General features: G+C 39.6%; 4 protein-coding genes across 7 annotated transcripts; all 4 read left to right on the forward strand.

Annotated features, from left to right (window-relative positions):
• Nucleotides 1-2,316: 2,316 nt before the first annotated feature.
• Nucleotides 2,317-6,490, forward strand: LOC122026972 (pentatricopeptide repeat-containing protein At4g28010-like). Of its 3 annotated transcripts, none has more exons than XR_006124218.1 (2): nucleotides 2,317-4,430; nucleotides 5,978-6,490. XR_006124218.1 is itself a non-coding variant. In XM_042585739.1 (1 exon), the coding sequence occupies exon 1, from the start codon at nucleotides 2,371-2,373 to the stop codon at nucleotides 4,372-4,374; it is 2,004 nt and encodes a 667-aa protein (XP_042441673.1). In that variant the 5' UTR covers nucleotides 2,317-2,370; the 3' UTR covers nucleotides 4,375-4,578. The 3 variants fall into 3 exon arrangements, 1 of the variants encoding a protein (XP_042441673.1); XR_006124219.1 differs by having other exon boundaries at nucleotides 6,014-6,490; XM_042585739.1 differs by lacking the exon at nucleotides 5,978-6,490 and having other exon boundaries at nucleotides 2,317-4,578.
• Nucleotides 6,491-6,730: 240 nt separating this feature from the next.
• Nucleotides 6,731-13,210, forward strand: LOC122027485 (eukaryotic translation initiation factor NCBP-like). The gene is made up of 6 exons (XM_042586469.1): nucleotides 6,731-7,053; nucleotides 7,602-7,697; nucleotides 7,776-7,880; nucleotides 8,061-8,128; nucleotides 12,433-12,552; nucleotides 12,626-13,210. Coding segments are annotated over exons 1-5 (417 nt in total). The 5' UTR covers nucleotides 6,731-6,906; the 3' UTR covers nucleotides 12,434-12,552; nucleotides 12,626-13,210.
• Nucleotides 13,211-15,121: 1,911 nt separating this feature from the next.
• Nucleotides 15,122-19,264, forward strand: LOC122027481 (F-box/kelch-repeat protein At1g55270-like). Of its 2 annotated transcripts, XM_042586466.1 has the most exons (3): nucleotides 15,122-15,473; nucleotides 17,417-18,692; nucleotides 18,934-19,264. In XM_042586466.1, exons 1-2 carry the CDS (start codon nucleotides 15,411-15,413, stop codon nucleotides 18,668-18,670), a joined length of 1,317 nt encoding a protein of 438 aa, XP_042442400.1. In that variant the 5' UTR covers nucleotides 15,122-15,410; the 3' UTR covers nucleotides 18,671-18,692; nucleotides 18,934-19,264. The 2 variants fall into 2 exon arrangements, with proteins under 2 accessions (XP_042442400.1, XP_042442399.1); XM_042586465.1 differs by having other exon boundaries at nucleotides 17,417-19,264.
• Nucleotides 19,265-20,952: 1,688 nt separating this feature from the next.
• Nucleotides 20,953-23,235, forward strand: LOC122027483. Its single transcript, XM_042586467.1, has 3 exons — nucleotides 20,953-21,696; nucleotides 21,785-22,129; nucleotides 22,504-23,235. Exons 1-3 carry the CDS (start codon nucleotides 21,481-21,483, stop codon nucleotides 23,032-23,034), a joined length of 1,092 nt encoding a protein of 363 aa, XP_042442401.1. The 5' UTR covers nucleotides 20,953-21,480; the 3' UTR covers nucleotides 23,035-23,235.
• The last annotated feature ends 327 nt before the right edge of the window (nucleotides 23,236-23,562 follow it).

The raw sequence follows: 23,562 nt of genomic DNA on the forward strand, positions 1-23,562 counted from the left end.
CCTTGATATCTCTCTCCCTATGATGAGAAGTTATAGACATCATCGGATGTAGTGCTACTGGTAGCCTGCCATTAGTATAGAGTTGTTGTTGTTGTTGTAATATCTTTTGCACCCTAGCGTTGATGAGTAGCTTCAGATCCTCCTGCGATATAGTAATAATGTTGGGTTTTCCAGCTTCCTCCATCTTTATAGCTTCAGATCCAGGTGAATAGTTTCTCACAGATGGCGCCAAATTTGATCCTGTTTAAAATCTGCGAAAACATGTGCTGGCTCCAGTGAACGACGATCCTTGATGAAAATAACCTCCGGGAGACCTAAAAGAATCTTTCCGCGATCCTACACATAGTGAGATAAACCAACAAACCGTTAGTAACCTAAGACTGGGGTGGAGATCCCTAGCTAGACCCTCCGACGCTCAAGTCAATTTCTCCCTCAAAGGTGGAAGGAAGAAGAAGAAGAACAATAACTGAAGTATTTGGAAATAGAGTTTAGATGCTAGAACTTGCGTACCTTGCCAACGGAGGAGATTCCCCTTTTTATACTACCTCATGTGACCTCCGTAGTCGTGAAGCAGTCTCCGGTTCGTTAGGGTTTGTTAGGAGATGAAGTCATCTTCTATACTTCGTGCAATAATCCTTCAAGGAATCTTTTTTTAACCCCAGATGTACCTGTTTTAACGTTTATGACTTATATTTATGATGGGGACACGTCATTATAACTGAAGAAACTCTAGAAGATATTCCCTGCCAAATATTCTGTTGGGCATGTCTCAGTCGGTCGTTCAAGCCAGCTGCATATATTAAGAATGTTTTTTGTTGAACATGCCTCCTGCTAAGCATGTTTTGGCCGAGAATGTTTATGAACTTTAGGGGGATGAATGCCCTTATGCTCAGTCAGACTTTACTCGGACGAGTGCATTTTGACCATAAGCTGCCGGTCGATAATATATCATAAGCTACTATAAAGTTAAGTACCTTTACGCTCAGTTGGGCTTTGCCCGGCCGAGCATATATAAGCACGTGGGTACTCGCTCGGCCTTCGGTCGGCCAGTAATGTACTAAAAGTCGCAGATAAGGCTAAGTGCCTTTACGCTCGGGCAAGCTCTGCCCGGCCGAACATATATGAGCACGTGGGTGCTCGCTCGGCCTTCGGTCGACCAATAACATGTTGAGACTCATATATAAGGCTAAATGCCTTTACGCTCGTGCGAGTTTTGCCCTGCCGAGCGTATATGAGCACATGGGTGCTCGCCCGGCCTTCAATCGACCGATAACATGCTGAGAATCATATATAAGACTAAGTACCTTTACGCTTGGGTGGATTTTACCCGGCCGTGTATATATGAGCACGTAGGTGCTCGCTCAACCTTCGGTCAACCGATAACATATTGAGACTCATATATAAGGCTAAGTACCTTTACGCTTGGGCGGATTTTACCCGACCGTGTATATATGAGCACGTAGGTGCTCGCTCAGCCTTCGGTCAACCGATAACATATTGAGACTCATATATAAGGCTAAATGTTTTTATGCTCGAGCGAGCTTTGCTCGGTCGAGAATATACGAGCACATGAGTGCTTGCTCGTCCTTCGGTCGGTCGACAATGTACTAGAAGTAATACATAAGTCTAAGTGCCTTTACGCTCGGGCGAGCTTTGCTCGACCGAGTGTATATGAGCAAGTGGATGCTCGCTCGACTTTCGATTGGCCGGTAATATACTATAAGTCATAGATAAGACTAATTGCCTTTACGCTCGAGCGGACTCTGCTCGGCCGAGTGTATATAAGCACATGAGTGCTCACTCGCCCTTCGGTCGACCAATAATATGCTGAGAATCATATATAAGGCTAAGTGCCTTTACGCTCGACGGGTTTTTCTCGACCGAGTGTATATGAGCACATGGGTGCTCCCTCGGCCTTCGGTCGGCCGATAATATGCTGGGAACTATATATATAAGGTTAAGTAACTTTACGTTTGGTCGGGCTTTGCTCGACTGAGCATTTATAAGTATATAGATGCTCGCTCAGCCTTCACTCGACCGATTATATATTTTTTCTATCTTTCATATTTTTGACCTCTTTTTCATTCGTCATATCGACTTATCATAATCCATATTAATCACCATTATCATTCTAGTTAAAAGCGCATTACAAAAAATACAAAAAATATCTTGATGACTTAAAAAAAAAAAATAATTAATTAAAGATCGTATTCAAAATTGAGAAATTATTAAAACACACATCTGATCTAACTTTTGAAAAAAGAATTCTAAAAAAATTAGGGAAGCTCAAGTTTTGCTTTTCTTAAAAAACATAAAAGGGCATCAAATTTCTTCTGACCTTGGATTCGTCGGAGGAAGTCAGGAAATCTCATGTCTCAGTTCAGATTTCTCACGAGCCGCCGCCGCTTGAGCGCCTTAACCTCCCTGTTCTCCCAATCCCCCGAACGAAGCTCGGTCTCCAAGCACGTCGCTTGTGTTGTCTCCAATCCAGAAGGGAAGCAACCGCCGCCTCTCTCACCCAAGGCAACTGCCCCCAATCTTTATGCTCTCGTTGATCTGATCGACTCCTTCCTACAGGCTAAAAACCTCAAATCTGCTTTTTCGGCTGTGTGTTTGCTGTTCAAGAGCGGCCATGCGACGGACGCTTTCATTTTGAAACTTTTGGTGAAGGGTCTCTGCAAAGGCCTCTCCGTTTCCAAAGCCGTGCAGCTGTTCCGAGAGGTCGAGCGGAAGAAGTGGATTTTTCCCGACGTCGTCACTTATAACACTCTCATCAATGGCCTGTGCAAGGAGAAAAGGATGGAAGAAGCCATGGAGCTATGGAGAGAGATGGCGTCGGGAACTGGTCCTGGCTGCTCCCCGAACGCTGTCACCTACTCGATGCTTATGAATGGTCTCTCCAAGGCCGGAAGGGTGGAGGAAGCCATGTCCTTGCTGGATAACATGAAAAGGAGCGGGCTTGAAGCCGATGCGTATGTCTACGGTGCTCTTGTAAGTGGTCTATGTAACGCTGGCTCCGTGGACAAGGCCCTGGACCTCTTTCACGAAATGTCCCTGAAGGAGGTACGCCCACGCCCAGATTTGGTCCTTTACAGCAGTTTGATTCACGGTCTATCCAAGCTTGGACGTTGGAAGGAGGCTAAAGATATGCTATATAACATGGCGAGTCAGGGAATCCGTCCCGATGTCATAACGTATACTAGCTTGATCGATGGCCTCTGCAAAGATGGAAAGGGCTCTGAGGCCCTGAAGCTGCTAGGTCTGATGGTGGAGAAAGGTGAAGAACCAAGCAATGTCACGTATAACGTCCTAATTAATCATCTGTGCAAGGATAACCTGGTTGATGATGCTTTTGAGTTCCTTGAGAAGATCACCAGGGAAGGAAAGTCACCGGATGTTGTTACTTACAATACACTAATCCAGGGTCTTTGCAATGTAGGCAAAACTTTTGAAGCATTGAAAGTGCTCGGTCAAATGCTTGATAGTAGATTTGGAGTTGAACCCAATTTGCGGACATTTAACACGGTTATACATGGACTTTGCAAGAGGCATTACACTAGACTAGCCTTGAAGGTACAGAAGCTGATGGTACGTAGAGGGTACACCTGTAATCTGGTTACTTTCAATACGCTACTCGACGGACTCCTCAAGACGAAGGACGTTGAAGGGGCTATCTGCTTGAAAGGAGAGATGGACTGCCTAGGACTGGAGCCTAACTCCTTCACATACAGCATCCTTATAAATGGGCTCTGCAAAATGGGGCATGTTGAGGATGCAGAAAAGCTACTTCGTGAAATGAAGGGAAAAGGATTTGGTCCTACCTTACATGACTATAATTCTATAATGACAATACTGGCTAAGACAGATAGAATGGAGCAAGCACTGAGTTTATTCAATGAGATGCAGAAGCCTAATGTGGTTACCTTCACCATTTTAATTGATGCGGCATGCAAAACTGGAGATATGGATTTGGTAAAGGACTTATTTGTGGATATGCGTCAAAGTGATATCACTCCTGATTCAGTTACATATTTTGCATTAATAAATGGATTTGTTGAATCTGGAAAAACAGATGAAGCTATCCAAATGTTGGAGCACATGAATGGTAGTGGATTAGTTCCAAATGTTAAAATATATGATTTACTTATACGTTGCCTCATAAAAAAAGGCGATACTAGAAAGATTGTTAGCTTGCTTCATCAAATGGCAGCAAATGATGTGGCTCTTGATACAATGTTCATGTTAACCCTTTTGGATACCCTGTCATTTGATGGAGAAGACAAGACCCTATTGAAATCTTTGCCGAATTTCTCAAATGAATTGGCCGGAAGAACAAAATTCTCATGTCATGAATTGATGGAAAAGCTCCAATGATCTTGCCTTGAGCTCCGATTACCAGCTACTGAAGCATCTTGAGTTGGAGAACGATTGTATGTGTCTTTTTCCTTTTTCTTGCATACTAAACTTAGGACCAACACTTCACTGGATTAAGACTTTGTTGTTGGCTTTGCAATTTGTAGCAAACATTTGTATAGTTGGGAACTTGCGATCTCTTAACCTTTCCCCCCTTAAATTTTACTTCCGTGTATTATTTGATCTTGGTCAACTTCATTCCTAGTTATTTCCTACATTACCTTGGTACTAGTATTAAATTTAGTTTGCGTGCACATTTACAAATGAAGAAGAAAAAAATACTTTAAATGGTTTTAGTCAAATTTTATTTCTCTTATCCGTTTGTAAAACCATGTTCAAGTAAACTAGCTATAGCCAATCTGTTTAATTTAATATTGAGGAGAATTAAATTGATTCATTTAAGTGCACACTCTTAACTGTGGCATCTCATCCAGATTGTCATGGTTTAAATCCTACGAAAAACTCTCAAACTGTTTGTAGTTTAAACCAATTGATATATTACATTCCAACCTTTTAAAGTGAGCCAAAAAAGAAAATTCAATTTGGAAAATCTGGTATATTGACAACTCTGATTGCTCTTTTTTTTTGGGAATAAGAATTAGAATTCGATGTTTGGGCTGCTCAATATTATTAATCTGCAAGCAAAATATCTGTTTATTTGGATATAATGTTTTTCCAATATTCTTGCTCCTTGTCAAATGGACTCCATTAAATCAAAATGCAAGAAACATTATGTTGTTGGCTTAGGTAGTGTAACAACATTTTAGTGAATGCATTGTGTTATGATACTCTAAGCTAATAGCCAATTACTGAACTGGATTTTATCCAAAATACTTTGAGAATTATGTTAGTACCTGTGCCTGATTAGTATATATCTATTGTAATTTTTGTCTTGGAACATTTTCTTTCTTGATGGCACTTTGCTGATATCAGTTTTTCTATGTATACTTCAACTACAATTTGTTTATTGTGGTATTAGAAACTTGATGTTGTATCCGCCAATTAACTCAAAACCCTTATCATGTCTGAAATTACAGTAAAAAAACTTCTATGTTAAAGTATATTAACTGGTTCATTAACATCCGTAGGATGATAATTTTAGCAATTGACCACTGGATAGACCACAGTATTAGTTGCAAGAGCTGCCTGCATTGGCTACCTTCATTTTGAAACTGTTATGAATGAACGGAGACTTCTATGGTTGTACCTTTCTCCTCATCAAAGATAAAAAAAAGTATTATCCTGCTCGAGTTTGCTTTGTAGGAATAGCCTTTACATATTGTTGCTGGTAATCGAGCAATGAAACAAGTTGGTTTCGTCTGCCATTCATGTTCAGCAATTGTTGGTCCATGCAGAATGTCACCAAAACTTTTCTCATTCATACTATCATCTAACTTTTATACTCTATGATGTGAATGTTTTTACTGCTTGCACTTTTCAGTCACTCATATGTCAATTAAGAATGTTATGTGCATTTGGAGGATAACTGTTTAGTGAACCACCTGTTTTTGTTAGTGAACCCTTTATCAATCTATTACATTTACATCTCATATCTTTTGACAAGAATATGGATTTCCAATTTCATGCTTTATGCATAAAGAAGCATGAGTATTCAAGTTCATCATGAGAAGCAGCTGTTGCTGAAGTCTACAACCAGCAACTTTGCAAGTGGTTTACTGAAACAACATTCTGGATGCTCTCTCTTAGCAGTCTGCTCCAGAGTTCCATTTTGCAATCCATACTGAATACTTTGCCATTACCAAACAACAAACGCTTGCAGCAAATAAAGCAGCATGGAATTCATGCACTTTCGATAAACATTGTTTCTGAGATGAACAGACACTCTCAGGCCTCTCCGATCTCTACTTTGTCCAGGATTTTTGTGAGCTTGCTGCACGGTGAAACGTTTACGATTCACAGCAAATTATAGTGCGCACTGTTTCCAGAATACTCTCTAATTCAACTACTCGTTCCCTAGATGTTTTGGAAAGGCGCGAACCTTGACAGCTCTGTTGCAACTCAATTTTGCAGTTTATAATTTATAACTATGTGTGGCAATTGATGTTGTGACACAAATTTCTTGAGAAGTGTTTGTAAAAATAATTGTTTATCTTAAAAGGATTCTTTTTAAAAATATATATATATATATATTTCTGTTTTTTTAATATAAAATTGATGATTTTATATTAAAGGTACAACTAGAATTACTTTGATGGTTATTTTTAATTTAAAAATAAATTATACATTAAGTAAAATTTGAGAATTGTTGAAAGTTGTAGGGTATATAAGTAAAATTTACCCGTTCCGAAATGTCGTGGAAAAGGAAAAATCTCAGCGACAACCGAATCGCAAGCGGAAAAAAAACCCTTCGGCCCGTGCTGCTTCTGCTGGAGAACGATCCTCCGGATTCTTCTTCGCTGCTCTTCCACCTTCGTTGACTGGAGTGCTTCGATTCTTATCCGGCAAAAAGGAAGCAAGATCGAGAAAGGGACAATGGAGCACACCGAGGAAGCGGATATTAAGGGTTACGTCTCGCCCTCTCCCACAGATACCACTGAAGCCGCCGCCGAAACGGAGAGCGATGTAGTCGAACGGGACCGCTATTCTCGCGTGATCAAAGCTGGTCTCCATCCCTTGAAGGTTTCTTCTTTTCATATCATCCTTCCCGTGGCGTTTGCATTTCCCAGGAAAAACAAAAATCTTTGTTTACCCCTATGAGTGATCTCGATTGTACTTGTTTTTTGCCGATTGATTTGATTAGGCTCGTTATGCGACAAATTCATACTGACCTCTCTTTGAGGATGGTAAAATGAAGTTGGAATTTCTCGTCAGATTAGTGAACATTAGAGATCTGTATCCTGGGTGTAAGGGTGAATGATAGCATAGGCATAGCGTCGACTCCTTGAATTTTTTATTGATAGAACCCTAGGATGATGAAGTTCTGTATTTGCTTTCTTATGGTCATGCAATAGACTTACTTCCTTTCTGGGTATCTGAAAATTGGATTAAATGATCGGTGCTTCTAGGAAATATGTGGCTAGCTATTAAGTCTAATCTCGATTGGCTAGCTAGTTATGTTATTTTATGTTACTTTGATGAGAAAGTTCGAGGGATCTTGGATTCCTTAAGAGAATTTTATCTGATTTCATCTTTTATATATAATCGTAAAGTTCTCTAATTGTGTTCAGCATAAGTTTGTGTTTTGGTATTCTCGCCGAACTCCTGGAGTACGTTCACAAACATCATACGAGGATAACATAAAGAAAATTGTGGAATTTAGTACGGTATGTTCCTTCTTGGAAGATTGCAATGTGATCCCCTTTTATCTATCAAAGTATATAGTATTTTGTTTCCTATTACAGGTTGAAGGGTTTTGGGTTTGCTATTGCCATCTAGCACGGCCTGCCTCACTACCAAGCCCAACAGATGTCCATCTTTTCAAAGAGGGTATTAGGCTTCTGTGGGAGGTACTTCATTTTTCTTATGCAATTTATTGATCATCTCTTCATTTTTCATTTTTTCCCCATTTTCTTAAGATGTATAAGTGGAATTCAAGAAAATCCACAATTTTTTTTTTTTGCATATTTACAAAACTCATAGCACAATCATTTTTCTCCAATGTTTTTTTTTAAAATTGATTTGATCAGGATGCTGCAAACCGTAATGGTGGTAAGTGGATATTGCAATTCAAAAAGGTCGTTTTGGGGAAGATTTGGTAAGGGAAAGAAAACATTTTCTCTAAATTGTACACTATTTAATTTCTTCTGATTAGATTTGAGAATATATGTGTGATTTCCTATTTGTTTTCTCAGTTTTTGCTTCATGTTGTATAGTGTTTCTATCACATGATTTATTAATTGCCTAGTTCTTCTTAGTTGGTTTACCAATGCAAAGCAAACATATGACTTTTGATGCTCTATATATTCCTCAACTTTAGTCCATGGAACTGCTTTAAGATTCATCTGTCAAATCAGTATATATTATGTGTTTGTTTGATCGTTCAGAACTCATTTCTTTTTCTTGCTTCAACTATCATGGTACTATGTATGTGTATGATAAGGTCCAAGTTACTGAACATGTTTGAATCTTTTCTGGGAAATCAAATTTATTCACGCAATTTGATTTGGGGTTTTCTTGTTTAGAATTCAATTTAAGTAGATTCCTCCTCCTTCCAACTGCAAGAGTTGGATGAATCCAATCCTTACGGAGCATGATCTGAGGCGTGCTCCCTACTGACTCATTGAGGATGGGAGAGGAGCTAGTGATAATGATGTGCTCAACCGTTAGGGAGAAAAAAGTAGGTCTAACTGGATTAGAGACCTCTGCGCGTCTATTAGGAATGAGGGTATATATATATATATATATATATAAAATTTATTATCTCTACCTTGTGTTTACAAGAGTATGTGCTGCCATTTTCTCATGTCTTTCACTCTACTTAAATCCACACGAGTGTAACAAAGAAACAAGTTGTATTAAAAAAAATACAAAGGTTGTAGTACACACAGCTAATTTTATGAAAATTTTAATTTCTTTTTCTGCCTAATTTAGATAATCTTATAATACACAATAAGTTAATATTAGATTGTGAGTTTTTCCAGTAAGTTTTCTTTGAATATCTAGTTGTGCGTGCTTCCAGATGCTTAACTGTGAGTATTTTTTCTTGTTTCTATGGTTGTTTTTTAGGCTTTAATTCAAAATCAGAATCCTCAAACTTAATGTTTGATTGTTATTGTTTGGCCAAGCAAAGTTTTTGGCGGAATCATAGGTAGCTGTAACTTGTCTAATATGGGAGCTCCAAAGATTGGTCTAAGTTGTTGGATTTAGTGGGATTTCTGGAATTTTTTTTTGTTGGTTATACTATATGCCCTATAGGGGTCCATTGGGTTATGGCTAATATAGGAACTTCAATGATTATTGACTCACCAGCAAAACCATGATTGAACCACCCAGGAGAAACCTATCCCAGGTTCCCAACATTGACTTCATTTATACCCAATAGGCCAAACTGTAAACTGTACCAAATATGTTTATAATGACTTCACCCATGACAATTTATATGATCTAGAGGAGTACTCATCATGTTCTCAAATCATATCACTGCAGTATTGTGGCAATCAGTTGTTAGGTTCTTTAGTGTGCTTGTATTGGGTGTTGTTGGTTGGAATACATTAGTGTACTTGTATGGTTTTCGTGTGTTGCAACTTGAAGATTACCAGAGTGGGACTTTGGCTTTGTGATGGAGCCCACATGAAAGGAATCTAAATTGTTGTGGTTCTCGATTGAGCTTTATATGCTGCCAACTCAAAATGATTTTAGGTTGAGTGACTAGATATATAAAGGATGTCAAGTATAGATTTCGGGAAAGGGGATGATGTATGAAATCCGTAAATGCGCAACCATCGTTAAATAATAAAATATCATTCGCTGAACTGTAAATCGAATACTAATTCAAATCGCGAAGCAGATTATCTAAAGCAATCGAAGTCGAGAGAATCATGAGAGAAAGAAAACAAACTAAGAAAGCAAGAAGAGTTTGTGGGAGAAAATCAGTTTTGGGAAGTAATTCTAGGACTGCAGTTTCGCCACGATGATCATTGACACCCTAAATGTTATTCACTCTTTTACGTATGTGTTTGATAATTATGAAGGTGGTTTATCTCGAGATACCCGGTATAGACTTTTGGAATAATACCGGTGTGCCTATCCATATGTGGTGCCTATTGTCAAGATAACCTTCCTAAAGCGATCACTTTCTTAGGTGGCCTTCTAGGTGTTATCCCCTATTTTGTGATGTCGAATTGGGGTAAACCTATTAAGCTCTGTGATAGCTATTGGTGCTCTTGTGGGGTTTTGAATTACTTTCACGAACAACCCCTTAAGTCTCGAACTTTAGGGGTCGGGGAATTGGGGTCACCTCTCGGCCTTGTCCCGCCTCCAGTGGGATATGAAAATACATGCGAGTGTCATAGTTATGTATGCATACTAAAGTCGGATCATAAACCAAACACGTCATGTGATAAAAGAGATGAATAAATATTAAATACGTGTCAACAATTAATTGGGCTACTTTCTCATCCTAGAATCAAAAGACCTACTTCATAAAGATGGAGTTACAATAAAGAAAAACATTCTACAACTCAAATCAAAGAGAAAAGAGGGAAAACTTAGTCATCATGTGTGTCGGTGTCTTTGGATAAACTCCAAGCTCTCGGGAAGATGGAATATCTACGACTCTTTGGAAACGGCACTCACCTAGGATTCTTTGTCACTAGGAAACCCCTCCTTAGGGAAGGGGAGAACCTCTTGATCCCTCGATGCCTCCAATAGATGCCCCCCTTTTCCTTTTATAACCTTCAAGGATATCAAAACTAATAAACTTCCCAAAAAAGTTAGGGGCACTTTCCTAAAATACAAAATTTCCATAAAAATAGGAGATTGCCGCCACATAGTCCACGGTCATGTTGGGAAGCATGACTTGGCCGTGTGACACTCTGGATGTCTCCTCAACAAACAACAGAGAAGAGCATGCTAGCCCGTGGTCCGTGTGTTCTTGCGAGAAGTCCGGTTGTCGATCTATTTCATGCTTAACTCTTCAAATGATGCACGGTCGTGGCCCCTCAGTCGACACGGCCAAACCGTGCATCTTGCTAGAAAATCACATTCCAAGGTTTTTTTGTCTCTATTTTAGCTCCAAACTCATGTCATGTCAATAAAAACATGCGAAGAACAATTCTTTGAAAAAAGGACGAAAACATGCAAAATAGTTTCGAAAACATATACATGGAATACACACATCACGGGACATCTCCATTTTTTCTCATATTGAAAATTAGAGAATTTATATATCCTGGTGTATAATTAGGGTGGACCACATAAGTTTTATTCCTACATCAAGCTTTATGTCAGACTATATCACTATTATTATTTGAATTAATTAAAATTATTTTTTATTACAGTGACTTTTTTTTGTTTTCTTCTACTCCTTCACATTAGTAGGTTCAATTCTCTAACTATTGAATCTATTGGTCATATTTATTCCTAACAATTCAACACTTAGATCCATAATGTAAGATAGGTCATAGCGCAATATTAGTTTTCGTATTGTCTAAGGGCACAATAATCACACAAAACACAAGAAGCTACTTTTCATTTTCAACCACCTCATCAATATTGTCTCCCCATTGAAATATAGATTTAGGGTATGTAAAACTCATACTATTGCATTGTCATTCATCTCAACTATCCTTTTGCTACTGAAACATACATTTACTTTTTGTTCTAGTCATATTAAAATGTTTAGTTTTTAAAAATTTGACCTAATTATATTTTCATCAATTAACACAATGTCACATGGATTAACAAAAAAAAACAGACCAAGGAATCACTCTTGGGCTTTCCTTGCCGCATCTTATGTGTGATAATCTGATAAGCGCACAACTGACTAATGGTTTTTGAAGCTTTAGAATTAATGACATTAACTTGATGTCAGTGCATTGCATGTCAATTTTCTTATGAAAAAGGCAGGTCTGGTTCTACGTCACTGTATAGTGGAAACTAAATAAATATAATATCTATAATTAATGACGTTTATTGTGGTATCCATATGAATTTCATTCTTGTGAAAAAGACAGTTTGCGTGAATACTGGAAATTAAAGTGATATTATAATGGAAGGTTTTGGATGAGGAGAGTATAGATGTTAGAATCAGATAAAGCTAAACTGTTTTTCCCTTTCCTAGACGCCAAAATCCATGCAATGAATTTGATCCTCTTAAGTGTTCTGATCTTAATCCTGAAACAGTACCATTTAAGTGAGTTGGAATTTAGTTATAGTTTTTTTTTGGTGCTATTTATTGGCCTATTAACCTGTTTCGTGAGAGCTTAATTTTATTTTCTTGAAGTCTAGATGATATACTGTCTTCATTGACAACATCTCTACTCTGTTTTTTTTTTTAATAATAAAAATAAATCACCACATTGTGCGTCTAATTTTGTTTGGTTTTGTTTGAGTATATAGATAATGGCACTAGTTGGTAACCAACTTGACTTTGGTGACGACGTTTGTGGTGCTGTGTTGAGCATCCGTCTCAACGAGGACATTTTAAGTGTTTGGAACCGGAATGCATCAGACCAAAAGGTTTTGTATCTCGATCAGATTTAACTTGACATATTGATCTGAATTTAGATGACACTGGTTTTTATGTGTCTAGGGTGTGATGACTCTGAGGGACTCCATCAAGCGGCACCTAAAACTGCCACAGAGCTACTTAATGGAGTACAAACCTCATGATGCTTCTCTACGTGACAACTCGTCCTATAGGAATACTTGGTTAAGAGGATAGGCATCGTAACCTCATTGTTATGGAGCACTCAGAACAATTCTCTTCTACAGCTTTAATCTAAAAATGTTGGAACTGTTTGTGACAGATGATTTTTGATCCAGTGATAAGATCGGGGGGCCCGCGTGAGGGCAAGGTCAATGACACCTAGAGGTTAACAGTCAAAGGGGGGTCAACCTCAGGGGCTCGACGAGCGGACAGGACATGCCGATCGCTAGGCGATGATCTTCACCCGAGAGAGCAACCATTTGGCCGTGGGTCCAGATTTCCAATGAGGGAAATCACATGGCCGAGCGGATGGTCCACTCGGCCAGGGTGCAAAGAAAGAGCAACGGCCGAGCAGCCTACTCGCTCGGCCAGATAGGCGATGACCCTGAACCTTCCCGGATGGGCGACCACCTACGCCAGACCAAAGGTGAATATCCTGGCCGAGTGGCTTGATGATCGATCCGGGAAGAGGAAGTCAAAAAGTATGGGACAGTGTGGACGTCATCTTAGTAACCCCTGTTGCTGACAACATGCATGTTTGAGGGCTAGATCACACTTAGTATCGGACGACGAGGGATTCTGCTGTCCCATCAGGAAGACGCTCAGACTGTAGTAGTATGGTGTCAGACATGCTCTTCTGACAAGCTCATGCTGCGGTATGGTACAGGACACGTGTACACATCGGATTGTGTGCACCAAGCTCCCATAGCTCTATATAAGACCCCTTGGATTTCACCGGAGGTATGAAATCTCCGATCCTAGAAGTCACCTTCTTGTTTTCCATTTACCTGACTTGAGCGTCGGATGATCGTCGCCGGGAACCCCTCCCCAGCCCGATTTCTTTGCAGTTTCGCCGGAGCGCCGTGCGACGTGCCGGAGATCTACGTCAGTAACTCGGAGAGCACGACGTATCCAGCGTTCGTTGATTCAACTTTCGGACAGGATCAATTTCCAATAACTGGAACCTTGTTTTCTTCTGGATTAATCTTTGGTGTTTGATTCCATTTGCTGGCTAATATCTTAAACACCCAATTGTCTTATTCTTGTGCGGTGCGTAGCTGATATTTCGTTAGATGGTCTTCGTACATTAGTTGAATTCGGCCAGGTTCAGACACTGATTGTTGCAGTATACCAAATACTCGAACTCTGCGTTGGCTTGAGAATTAACTCAACCGTGCTTGCAGATTGGGATGATCTGGGTAAATCGACTGAATTGCATATTTTATGAAGCTTTAACTTATTAATTCTTTCATTTATCATTTATATTTCTATTTATCATTTAACTTATTTCTATGAATTGCATATATCATTTATCGACTGAATTGCAACTTCCAAATAATGTCTAAATCCCTGACAATCGTTTAAATGAAATTAAGGTAGGTTTGGTTGAAGGATATTGTTTATAAATTTTGATTATCTATCTAAAGTTTTAATCCTATTTGATTAAAGTAATAAATGATTATAGAGTATATTTGTCATATCATTAAATAGGGAATATAATTTGGAATGTAATTATTTTAAAAGTGTGAGTTTATGTGATTTCGGGATTTCGGGATTAAAAATTTATTTTTTAAAAAATAAGTATTTTAAAAGTTGAATCAATTTTTTATATTTTATTTCTGTAATATTAACTAAAATTATGTATGATTGCTTGAATCGAACGCTGTAGGATAAACTAAAAATAGGGCACAATTCAAGATGGCGCCTTATATTTTTGAAAATATGAAAAGGAATCTCACCCAAACTCATAAATCCATTTTATCCATTTATTTTGTATTTTTTTAATAAAAATAATAATTTTAAAAACAAATCATTTAATCTTTTATTTTATAAAATCCAAATATTAAATTCATGTAAGAGATTTTATAAATTCAAGTTAAAATTTAAAATTTTTAAAGATATTTAATATAACAAGTTCAATTTATATAACTTTTAAAAAGGATTCAATGTATGAATAAAATTGGACGAGAGCCAAGAAGAGAAAGAGTATAATTTTACTTTGTATTTATTTGTTGAATGGTATATTTTTAACTTTGCAGTCCTTCAAATGCTTTTTCTTAGCTCCTTCTCTCAAATTTTTTTTAAAATTGTCTATATATCTTTAAAGGACTCATCTACCTCATATTATTTTAAAAAGAAAATTTATAATTATAGTTGTAAATATTAATTGTTTATGAAATTTTTATTAAAAAAATCTTAATTGTTTTGCCAAATTAATTTTGAGTATTCAAATATAATTTGATAACCAATTTATTATCATAAATATTTAATTTCTAATTTTCTACCTGCCATTATGACGGCTATCAATGAAATTAAATATAATACATTGACGAGCAGGTATAAAATTGGGACGTTTACCTGTAAACAAAACTTGTCGTAGCTGAGTGTCTGCGTCAGTGGACAGTGTACTCACGCGCCGGTCTTCTTACCCCTTTTCTCCTTCCTCCTCCCAGTGCTCTCTTCACCGAGCTGAGAAACAAGTAAACAAATCTCAGATCAAGCCAGCAACGTAGGTTCTCCTCGCTTCAAGATCCAAAGGGCGGTCTTCCATTCTCGTCCCCATCTCACCGCCTGCTCTAACGTCTAACCTAACTGCATTTGTCCTCCCTGATCGATCGATCGATCGGTGGGGGTGGCGTGAGTGAGGTTGGTTCTCCTCGGCTGGTGGATGGAGAGGGCTGTTCCGGAGCGCTTGGCGGGTCACCGGGTTGTTCGCGTGCAAACTCCGTTGGTAAGTTCCTTTATCTTCTTTCCTTTCCGACCACCCTTTCCGCTTATGATTTTTAGTTTAGTTTGAGGATCAGATCGCCTGGAAACGTTATTTTTTGTTTGAGATTTGAGTCAAATTTGCGGGCGAGGGTTTGGAAACGCCGTCATTTTTGGATAGTTTGGCTGTATTGAAAAATTTTCATTTTTAATCTATTGATCGCGTGTGTTCTGATAAGCTAAATCGATCGTGTTATTATAAAAGCTAAGTCACATTCATGGGTGAGGATTCGGCGATGCCGCCGCTTCTGATGAGCTAAATCGTTCGTGTTATTGTTAATCTTCCCCACACAGAAAGGATGCGTTAATCTTAAGTTTCGACGTTCCTAAGTTTTTTTCCCTCTCTTTTCCGTTCCTGGAATACAATGTTGTGGTTCTCCACTTGTAGGTCTTTTAAGTGCAGATAAAATAATGTTCTCAATGTTTCCTTCCCGGTCATTCTTTATAAAGAAGTTGACTTGGTATACCTTAATAAGCTTGATGTACTTGATACTTGTACATTCCGAACCTTATTGTCTAGTTCATCAGAAAGGTTTTCATGACCGTAGTACTTTTTGTCCCTTCTTTAGGGAAAAGATGGAGATGGATGATAATGCGACCAATTTATATATACATAACATTTACGATAAGAAAACATCAGCACCAAGAAATTATTTCTGTCTCCTATCCTTCCCTGCTGAAAAATTAAAATTCTTGGTTGTTGCAGCTATACTAATCATTTGGTTGTCATTCTTGGAAACGTTATAGTGCCTTCCTAAGAGAATATTAGTAGTTGTGATAATCTTTTGCTATATAGTGGCAGTATGTATGTAGCTTAGCTTAGAGTGTTTACATATATGTTTTGACCTACTGTGGTTGGGACTGGTAGAGCCTTATTCCAATATAGATTAACCAGGAAAACTTGTTGTTTTCCTGTCTAGTTGCCGTGATTTTCTAATGAACTGTCCACTTTTTGTTACACGCCGCTTAAATTAACCTGCAATCTAAATTCATGACCATCTATGCAAACATATAGGCAAGCTATGCCCTGTACAATCTTGATATTGTAGATAGCATGGATAAAGTAAGAGAACTGTAGATTGGCATACTGTGGTTGGAACTTAAGAGAGAATTTCTGTGGAGTAACTGAACAGGACTGAGTTGGACTTGTATTCAGGTATTTTTGAGCAAATAAATCTTACTTTAACCATGGAATATCATTTGCAGAAAAATATTTTGTCTGATTGTTTGGATCCATTCTATATGATCAGATTAGGACTTAGGTTTAGGCTTAATACATCTCAATTTTGTTCCTTTTCATCCTATGTTGTCCAAAAGTTTTCTTCTTTTAGTTAGATTGCTTGTGTTTATTAAACCAATAAGAGCAACAAGAATTGTATAAACCCTAGATTTTAAGGTATGCAATTTTTTGTAAAGGATCAGATGCAAGCATGCATCAGATAGAATTGCATAACAAGGAAACATAGCGAACAGATGCATTTCCATGGACATTGCCCTTTCATGTGATATTTATTATTGATCATACAACAGAAGCAGTTAACTTTGTTATACTGTAGGGATGCTAGAATTTCTTTTGTACATAAATGTTTTTGGTGGGCATATCATGGTGAAAGTGAAGCATTTTTTTTTTTAAAAAAAAAAATCCCATATAAATGCCAACAAGTTGAATCAAATTATGGATAACTGCTCTCAATTTATAGTTTATTTTTTATTCATCATATTCCATTGGCATTATAGTTTAAGTTATTGCCCATATCCACCTTGACTACTGCTTGTTGGGATATTCTTTTACTACATCTGATTCACAAGATTATATTCATTTATGTGCCTTTGGTCTTTTTTGTTTATAATTCTTATGCAATTACAAGTTGTTTCAATCACAGTGCAAATTTTAAATGCAATTTGCAGGTTGATTCTGTATCATGCTATTGTAGAGTGGATGCTGGTTTGAAAACAGTTGTAGGAGCTAGAAAATTTGTTCCTGGTGCTAAGCTCTGTCTGCAACCTGAAATTGTGCCCAATGGAACAAAATTGAGGAACACACACAGGCAGAGGAATAGAAACCAGGCGCCTCTTTTGCCTGGTCTCCCAGATGATCTCGCCATTGCTTGTTTGATTCGGGTTCCTCGAGTTGAACATCAAAACCTTCGACTAGTTTGCAAAAGATGGAACAAACTTTTGTGTGGAAATTACTTCTACTCTCTTAGAAAAAAGTTAGGGATGGCAGAGGAGTGGGTCTATGTCATCAAGAGAGATCGTGATGGAAAGATATCCTGGCATGCATTTGATCCTACTTATCAAATCTGGAGGTCACTTCCACCTGTTCCTGCAGATTATTCTGAAGCTCTTGGTTTTGGTTGTGCTGTTCTTAGTGGCTGCTACCTCTACCTATTTGGAGGTAAAGATCCATCCAAGGGATCAATGAGGCGCGTAGTCTTCTACAATGCACGGACAAACAAATGGCACAGAGCTCCAGACATGCTTCGAAGGCGCCATTTCTTTGGTTCTTGTGTCATCAATAACTGTCTATATGTTGCTGGTGGGGAATGTGAAGGGAACCAAAGAACTCTTCGGTCAGCTGAGGTTTATGATCCTAACAGAAACAGATGGGCATCTATCACTGAAATGAACACTGGAATGATCCCCTTTATCGGTGTTGTTTATGAGGGTAAATGGTTTCTGAAAGGACTGGATTCCCACCGGCAGGTCATGAGTGAAGTTTATGCACCTACTGCCAACACATGGTCCACTGTTAGTGGTGCGATAGTCACAGGTTGGAGAAATCCCAGTATTTCATTGAATGGAAGAATTTATGCATCAGATTGCAGGGATGGGTGCATGCTTAGAGTCTATGAACCAGCAACAGACTCATGGGATAAGTTCATGGACAGCAAAAATCATCTAGGAAATGCTCAGGCCTTTGAGGCTGCCTCATTTGTTTCTCTTAATGGGAAGATGGGTATTATTAGGAACAACATGAGCATAAGTCTTGTGGATGTGACAGAACCAGTAAATATCATAGAGACAAACAGTGCTCGTGCGTGGGAAACCCTTGCTGGCAAAGGCCAACTTAAAAATTTGGTGGCAAATTTATGGTCCTCTATTGCAGGTCGGAATGGAGTGAAGGGTCATATTGTTCACTGTCAGGTGCTTCAAGCTTGAGATCTCGCTGAACAAATGAAAGGTGATATAAACCCATTGATTTAGGTTGTATTACTATCAGCTGCTTACTAATTAATTGACATCTTGAAATGGAGAAATCTGCAACAAAGCTCTTCGTTCTCCTACCTGTGTCTGTTTTAATGTTTCTCCCAGGAGAAATCCTGGGTGAAGGAACATGCTTTGTTGCACAGAATAAGTGTTTGAACATTAAGCTTAAGTTACTGCGATGGCCTAAATCTTGGAGCTGTGTGCTGCATTAACAGAGGGAAACTAGCTGAGCTGCTGGAGCCTCATAAATATACATCCATGGAACTATCAAAAGGATAGATGACACGCAGTCTAGAGTTTACTACGCACATATTTCTCCCAGTGGACTTATCTCAGGTGACGATATGGGTGATTAATGGTAATTATAAGTATGACGGTAAAGTCCCTGCCTTGCAGGTGGAGCTCGCTGTCTAACGCCATGTTCTTCTTGTCATTTTCAAATTGTTTAATCTCTCCTTAAAAGTGAGCATCATTCTCTTGCAAGAGTATCCAGCTAACCTCAACATTGTACCTTTCGTTTTTGCATCGGCTCTCTGGTTCTTTGTATGTTTTTCTGACCTTTTACAATTTGTTTTTGCATTTCCAAATCTATTTTAATGGCAAAATCAATTTATTTATGGTTTCAATGATTCCTTTTTTTCTATTTTACTTCAAGATAAAAGTACAACTTTCCAAGGTTTTCGTACGAACTAGAAAAGAGGTTAAGGAAGAAGTTCAATATACACAGCACAGCCCAGCACAGCAGTAAGGGTGTAACACTGTCAATCAGATAGGGCTGTAAATGCACTCATATTTGTGAATAAGTTTTGTGTTCAATTTGATAAGAGTTTATTTATGTTTATTCAATATACACAAGATTAATTAAACAAAAATACTTGGACAACTCGTTAAATTAAATAAACAAGCTTGAACATATACGTGTTCAGCTCGTTAGCGTTCGTGAACAATGTTCATGAATAATATTTATTAATAAAAAAAATTTTCAATATGTTAAATAAATAAGTTTAAATTATCAAGTTTAATAATTAATCAAACAATTAAAAGTTTCAAACAAGCTTGAATTGAGAGCTTGATAACATCTAAACAACCAAGCTCAAGCCAAGCTTGAATTAAGAGTTCGATAATATCTAAACGAATCAAGTTCAAGTCAAGCTTCAAACAATCTCATGCTCATAGAAAATAAATCAAGTCAAGCTTGAACACTCATTTCAAAAGCTTGGTTCATTTTAAACTCGGCTCGATTACCTTATTAAATAAATTTGAACATCCTAAAGCTCGATTCGACTTGACTCATTTATAGTCCTACAATCAGAAGATGGGTGACCTTAGTGCAGAAGGTTTTTACAGGGCCTGGATGACGGAGGATCAATCATTCACTTATTATTGTTGTATTTTTTGAATATACCCGATGGGCAAACCAAAAGAGGTTGTCCATCTCCCAGAATAAACGAGCAAAATCTGAATACCCGGATTAAAAAAACAAAAACTTAAGCCATAAATTAATTTATAAATTAATTTTTTTCTTAAAAATAAATATTCATATATTTAAGATCTCCACTTTGGTTTTTTATCAAAGACGGGTTTACAATAGAATTGTGACATGATACGATTTAGCTATAATTATTTAAACAGAGATTCTCTGGCCCACATTTAATGGATCAGGATCCTAGTCCAAAACAGTAATAAGTAGATTTAATGACCCTCATCTGTTAAATAAATAGGGACCTATCACTGCCCCTGGTCCAAAAGTGAACTAGAGCAGACTAGACCAGAGGATCCCACCTGTAATTATTTGCAATTTATTCTTGGTTCACATTTTCATTCAGGTTATAGTTTCGGTCGAAATGGACGTCCAGACGTCGTCGATATCTTCTCTCAATAATTGTTTTCCCTCTCAACTAAAATAGTATATAGTGCTATTGTTAAGGTAAAAAAATTTATTTGGCATGAATTTATACCTTAAAAACTTCATAAATTAGCTCAAAATTCTGATATGTAAATTAATCTGCGCTTTAAACCCACAGATTAACACTATTTAAATATTTAAGACCATTAATTAAACAAATATTTTCCTTCACTCCCCCCACACATTTCTTTTTTAAGGAAAAAAAAAAAGCAAGAAGAGTGAAAAGAGCAACGACATTAGTTACTTACTACTGGTCCAGTGATGGATCCTATTCATGAGTATCGACACACAGGATCTCTCAACGGACTCTGAGCTTTTCTCTTATTTGCGTGGCTGCCTTCCCTATGAAGGGAAGCAGCCCCAAGGCGAAATGACGTCCCCCCCTCAATTAATTTCACCAAACATCACAAAGAGTTGCTGGCCGAAGCATGCTCAAGGTACGTATTTACTCCTAACGCCACGTTCCAAAGAGAGATTTGGACGTTTCGCCCAACGCCACCACTGCCACCCTCCTCTCTCTCTCTCTCTGCCTCTCTCTACTGCCATTGCCTGCCTTAAAAGCTCCTCCCCCTCTTTATTCATTTCCTTCACTCCCCCCACCAACCACCTCCTTCCTCCATCCAGACTACTCTGTTTCCTTGTTTCAATTCCATATATATAACGGGATTTCCCAGCGGAGAGACTGGAGGAATAGTATGCGGCGCAGAATCCGAGATCCGATTTAGAAGGTTGCATTCCTATTTTAACTACCGCTTCCAGTCTTTTGGTTGTCGCCTTTCCCTTCGATTCGTCTCGTGGAAAGAAGAAGAAAAAGGAAACAGAGAAGAGAGCAGCAGGGGGAGGAAGCAGAGGAGTAATGGCACGCCTCGCTCCTCTCTCTGAGGAGCCCATCAGCGAGGAGCAGGATTCCCGGAGCGCGGCGCGAAGAATCCAGCATTCCTTCCACAACTGGCTGAAGACCCACCTTCCCTTGCTCTCCAACAAAAAGAGCGACCTCAAGATCCTCCTCAGCGTCCTCGGATGCCCTCTCTCCCCGCTCTCCGTCTCCCCCAAGAACCACCTCCCCCGCCATGTAGATTGATCATCGCGTCTGTCTGAAGATTTAGTTTGCCGCATTCAGTCCGTGCGTTTAACCTCGCCATTTCGACGATTTCTTTCAGGTGGTGGCGTCGTCGGCGCAATACATAATCCAGCAGTTCCGGGCGACGACGGGGTGCGCGAAGCGGGGCAGGACGGCGAAGAGCATGTACGCCTCCGGGCGTGTGTGGATGGAGATGGTCCACGAGCACGGCCTCGGCACTCCCGGCGCCGCCTCCAAGGGCCACCACCGCACGGGCTGCTTCGTGGTCTGGCAGATGGTCCCCGACATGTGGCTCGTCGAGCTCGCCGTCTCCGGCCACCAGATCTCCGCCGGAAGCGATGGCAAGGTCGCCTGGCGCCGCACCCCTTGGCTCGGCGCCCACGCCGCCCGAGGCGGTGCTCGACCCCTCCGACGTGCATTGCAGGCAAGTTGGCACGATTAAACAACAATATCATAAAGTTAATCACTTTCCCGTGTCGAATTCTCATATTGTCGTGCATAATTAATTACCATTTCACCTTCCGCCGCTGAATCAGCCTCCGCATGCTTCTTTCTCTGTCTCTCGATATCGATGTCGACTTTGATTCTGACGGCCTTCCGGGAGAATGTCTGGCCCAGGCTTTCATTGAATTATGGAATGGCTTTTGATTAAAAAGTTGTTGTAATAGCACGTGAACCGTCCTTTAATTATGTCACGCATAGCATTTGATGATCACTAGTATTCGCATCGGAGACTTGTAGCTTTTTGAGTTTTTACTCACTTTAACAACTAAATTTAATTGAATTGAAGTGGTACAGGGGTTAGACCCTGAAACGATCGCGGCCGTCTTCTCGCCGGCGCAGCACGTCGGCGAGAAGCACATCGGCGACGAAGAGTGCTTCGTGCTGGAGCTGATGGTGGAGAATTCGATCCTGTCGAGCTGGAGCGACAGCACGGCGGACATCATCAAGCATCGGATGGTGGGGTTGTTCAGCCAGCGCAGCGGCCTGCTGGTGAGGCTGGAGGACTCGCAGCTGACGCGGATCCAGTCGCCGGGCGCCGAGGCCATCTACTGGGAGACCACCATCTCGTCGAGCATCGACGACTACCGCCGCGTCGACGACCTCGTCGTCGCCCACTCCGGCCGGTCCACGGTCAGCCTCCTCCGCTTCGGCGTCGGGGTCAAGGACCAGCGCGTGCTGACGCGAATGGAGGAGCGGTGGACCATCGACGACGTCCTCTTCGACGTGCCGGGCCTCTCCGCCGACTGCTTCATCCCGCCGGCGGAGGTGCAGAGGAGCTGCTGCTTCTACGACGACGTCAGGATTCAAAACGTAGTGATCGATTAATCATCCATCGATCCGTCTCAGTGGAAAATTAAGAGGTGTACGTAATACTCCATCAATTTCCATTCCATGTACAAATTAAGCAAGTCGGACAATAATTGAAATCCACCCTATCCAAGCAATTCTGTCGCCTGCTCTTGTTTTTTTATGCTCTTTTCTCACATCAATTGGCACTTGTCTCGTTGGAGACTAAGATTGAAGGAATCTTCCAATCGACCACGGCTGTAATAATATCTATAGTGTGGTATCTCAGTAGGGGAGTCAGATTGCATGTGATGCGATGTATGGATCAGTTTAGATATTTTTTCCTTCGCCACATGGTTTCTTTTTGGTATCGGTGCCGGCCCCTATGCCTGTGTTCGCCCAAGATGGGCATAAGGTGAAAGGTGAGGGACTCGTTGTCCTCTGACAGTGGAAACGGAAGCTCTTTTGTCAGTGAGTGACGACACTAGTGATGGGCCGATGGATCTGGGTGAGAATGCCCCAGAGGTGAGAAGAGCACATGGCGTGGTGGAACTCGTACCACCCCAA

The sequence above is a fragment of the Zingiber officinale genome, chromosome 10A (genome assembly GCF_018446385.1).
Source record: "Zingiber officinale cultivar Zhangliang chromosome 10A, Zo_v1.1, whole genome shotgun sequence".
NCBI lineage: Eukaryota > Viridiplantae > Streptophyta > Magnoliopsida > Zingiberales > Zingiberaceae > Zingiber > Zingiber officinale.

What these genes read in the sequence shown, in the direction of transcription:
- LOC122026972 (XM_042585739.1), top strand. Translation starts at nt 2,371, where the DNA reads ATGTCTCAGTTCAGATTTCTCACGAGCCGCCGCCGCTTGAGCGCCTTA.
- LOC122027485 (XM_042586469.1), top strand. Translation starts at nt 6,907, where the DNA reads ATGGAGCACACCGAGGAAGCGGATATTAAGGGTTACGTCTCGCCCTCT. An exon ending in AAATTGTGGAATTTAGTACG is followed by an intron (nt 7,698 to 7,775) that starts GTATGTTCCTTC and finishes TTCCTATTACAG; the next exon opens with GTTGAAGGGTTTTGGGTTTG. An exon ending in GTATTAGGCTTCTGTGGGAG is followed by an intron (nt 7,881 to 8,060) that starts GTACTTCATTTT and finishes TGATTTGATCAG; the next exon opens with GATGCTGCAAACCGTAATGG.
- LOC122027481 (XM_042586465.1), top strand. Translation starts at nt 15,411, where the DNA reads ATGGAGAGGGCTGTTCCGGAGCGCTTGGCGGGTCACCGGGTTGTTCGC. An exon ending in TTCGCGTGCAAACTCCGTTG is followed by an intron (nt 15,474 to 17,416) that starts GTAAGTTCCTTT and finishes TGCAATTTGCAG; the next exon opens with GTTGATTCTGTATCATGCTA.
- LOC122027483 (XM_042586467.1), top strand. Translation starts at nt 21,481, where the DNA reads ATGGCACGCCTCGCTCCTCTCTCTGAGGAGCCCATCAGCGAGGAGCAG. An exon ending in AGAACCACCTCCCCCGCCAT is followed by an intron (nt 21,697 to 21,784) that starts GTAGATTGATCA and finishes GATTTCTTTCAG; the next exon opens with GTGGTGGCGTCGTCGGCGCA. An exon ending in CCCTCCGACGTGCATTGCAG is followed by an intron (nt 22,130 to 22,503) that starts GCAAGTTGGCAC and finishes GAAGTGGTACAG; the next exon opens with GGGTTAGACCCTGAAACGAT.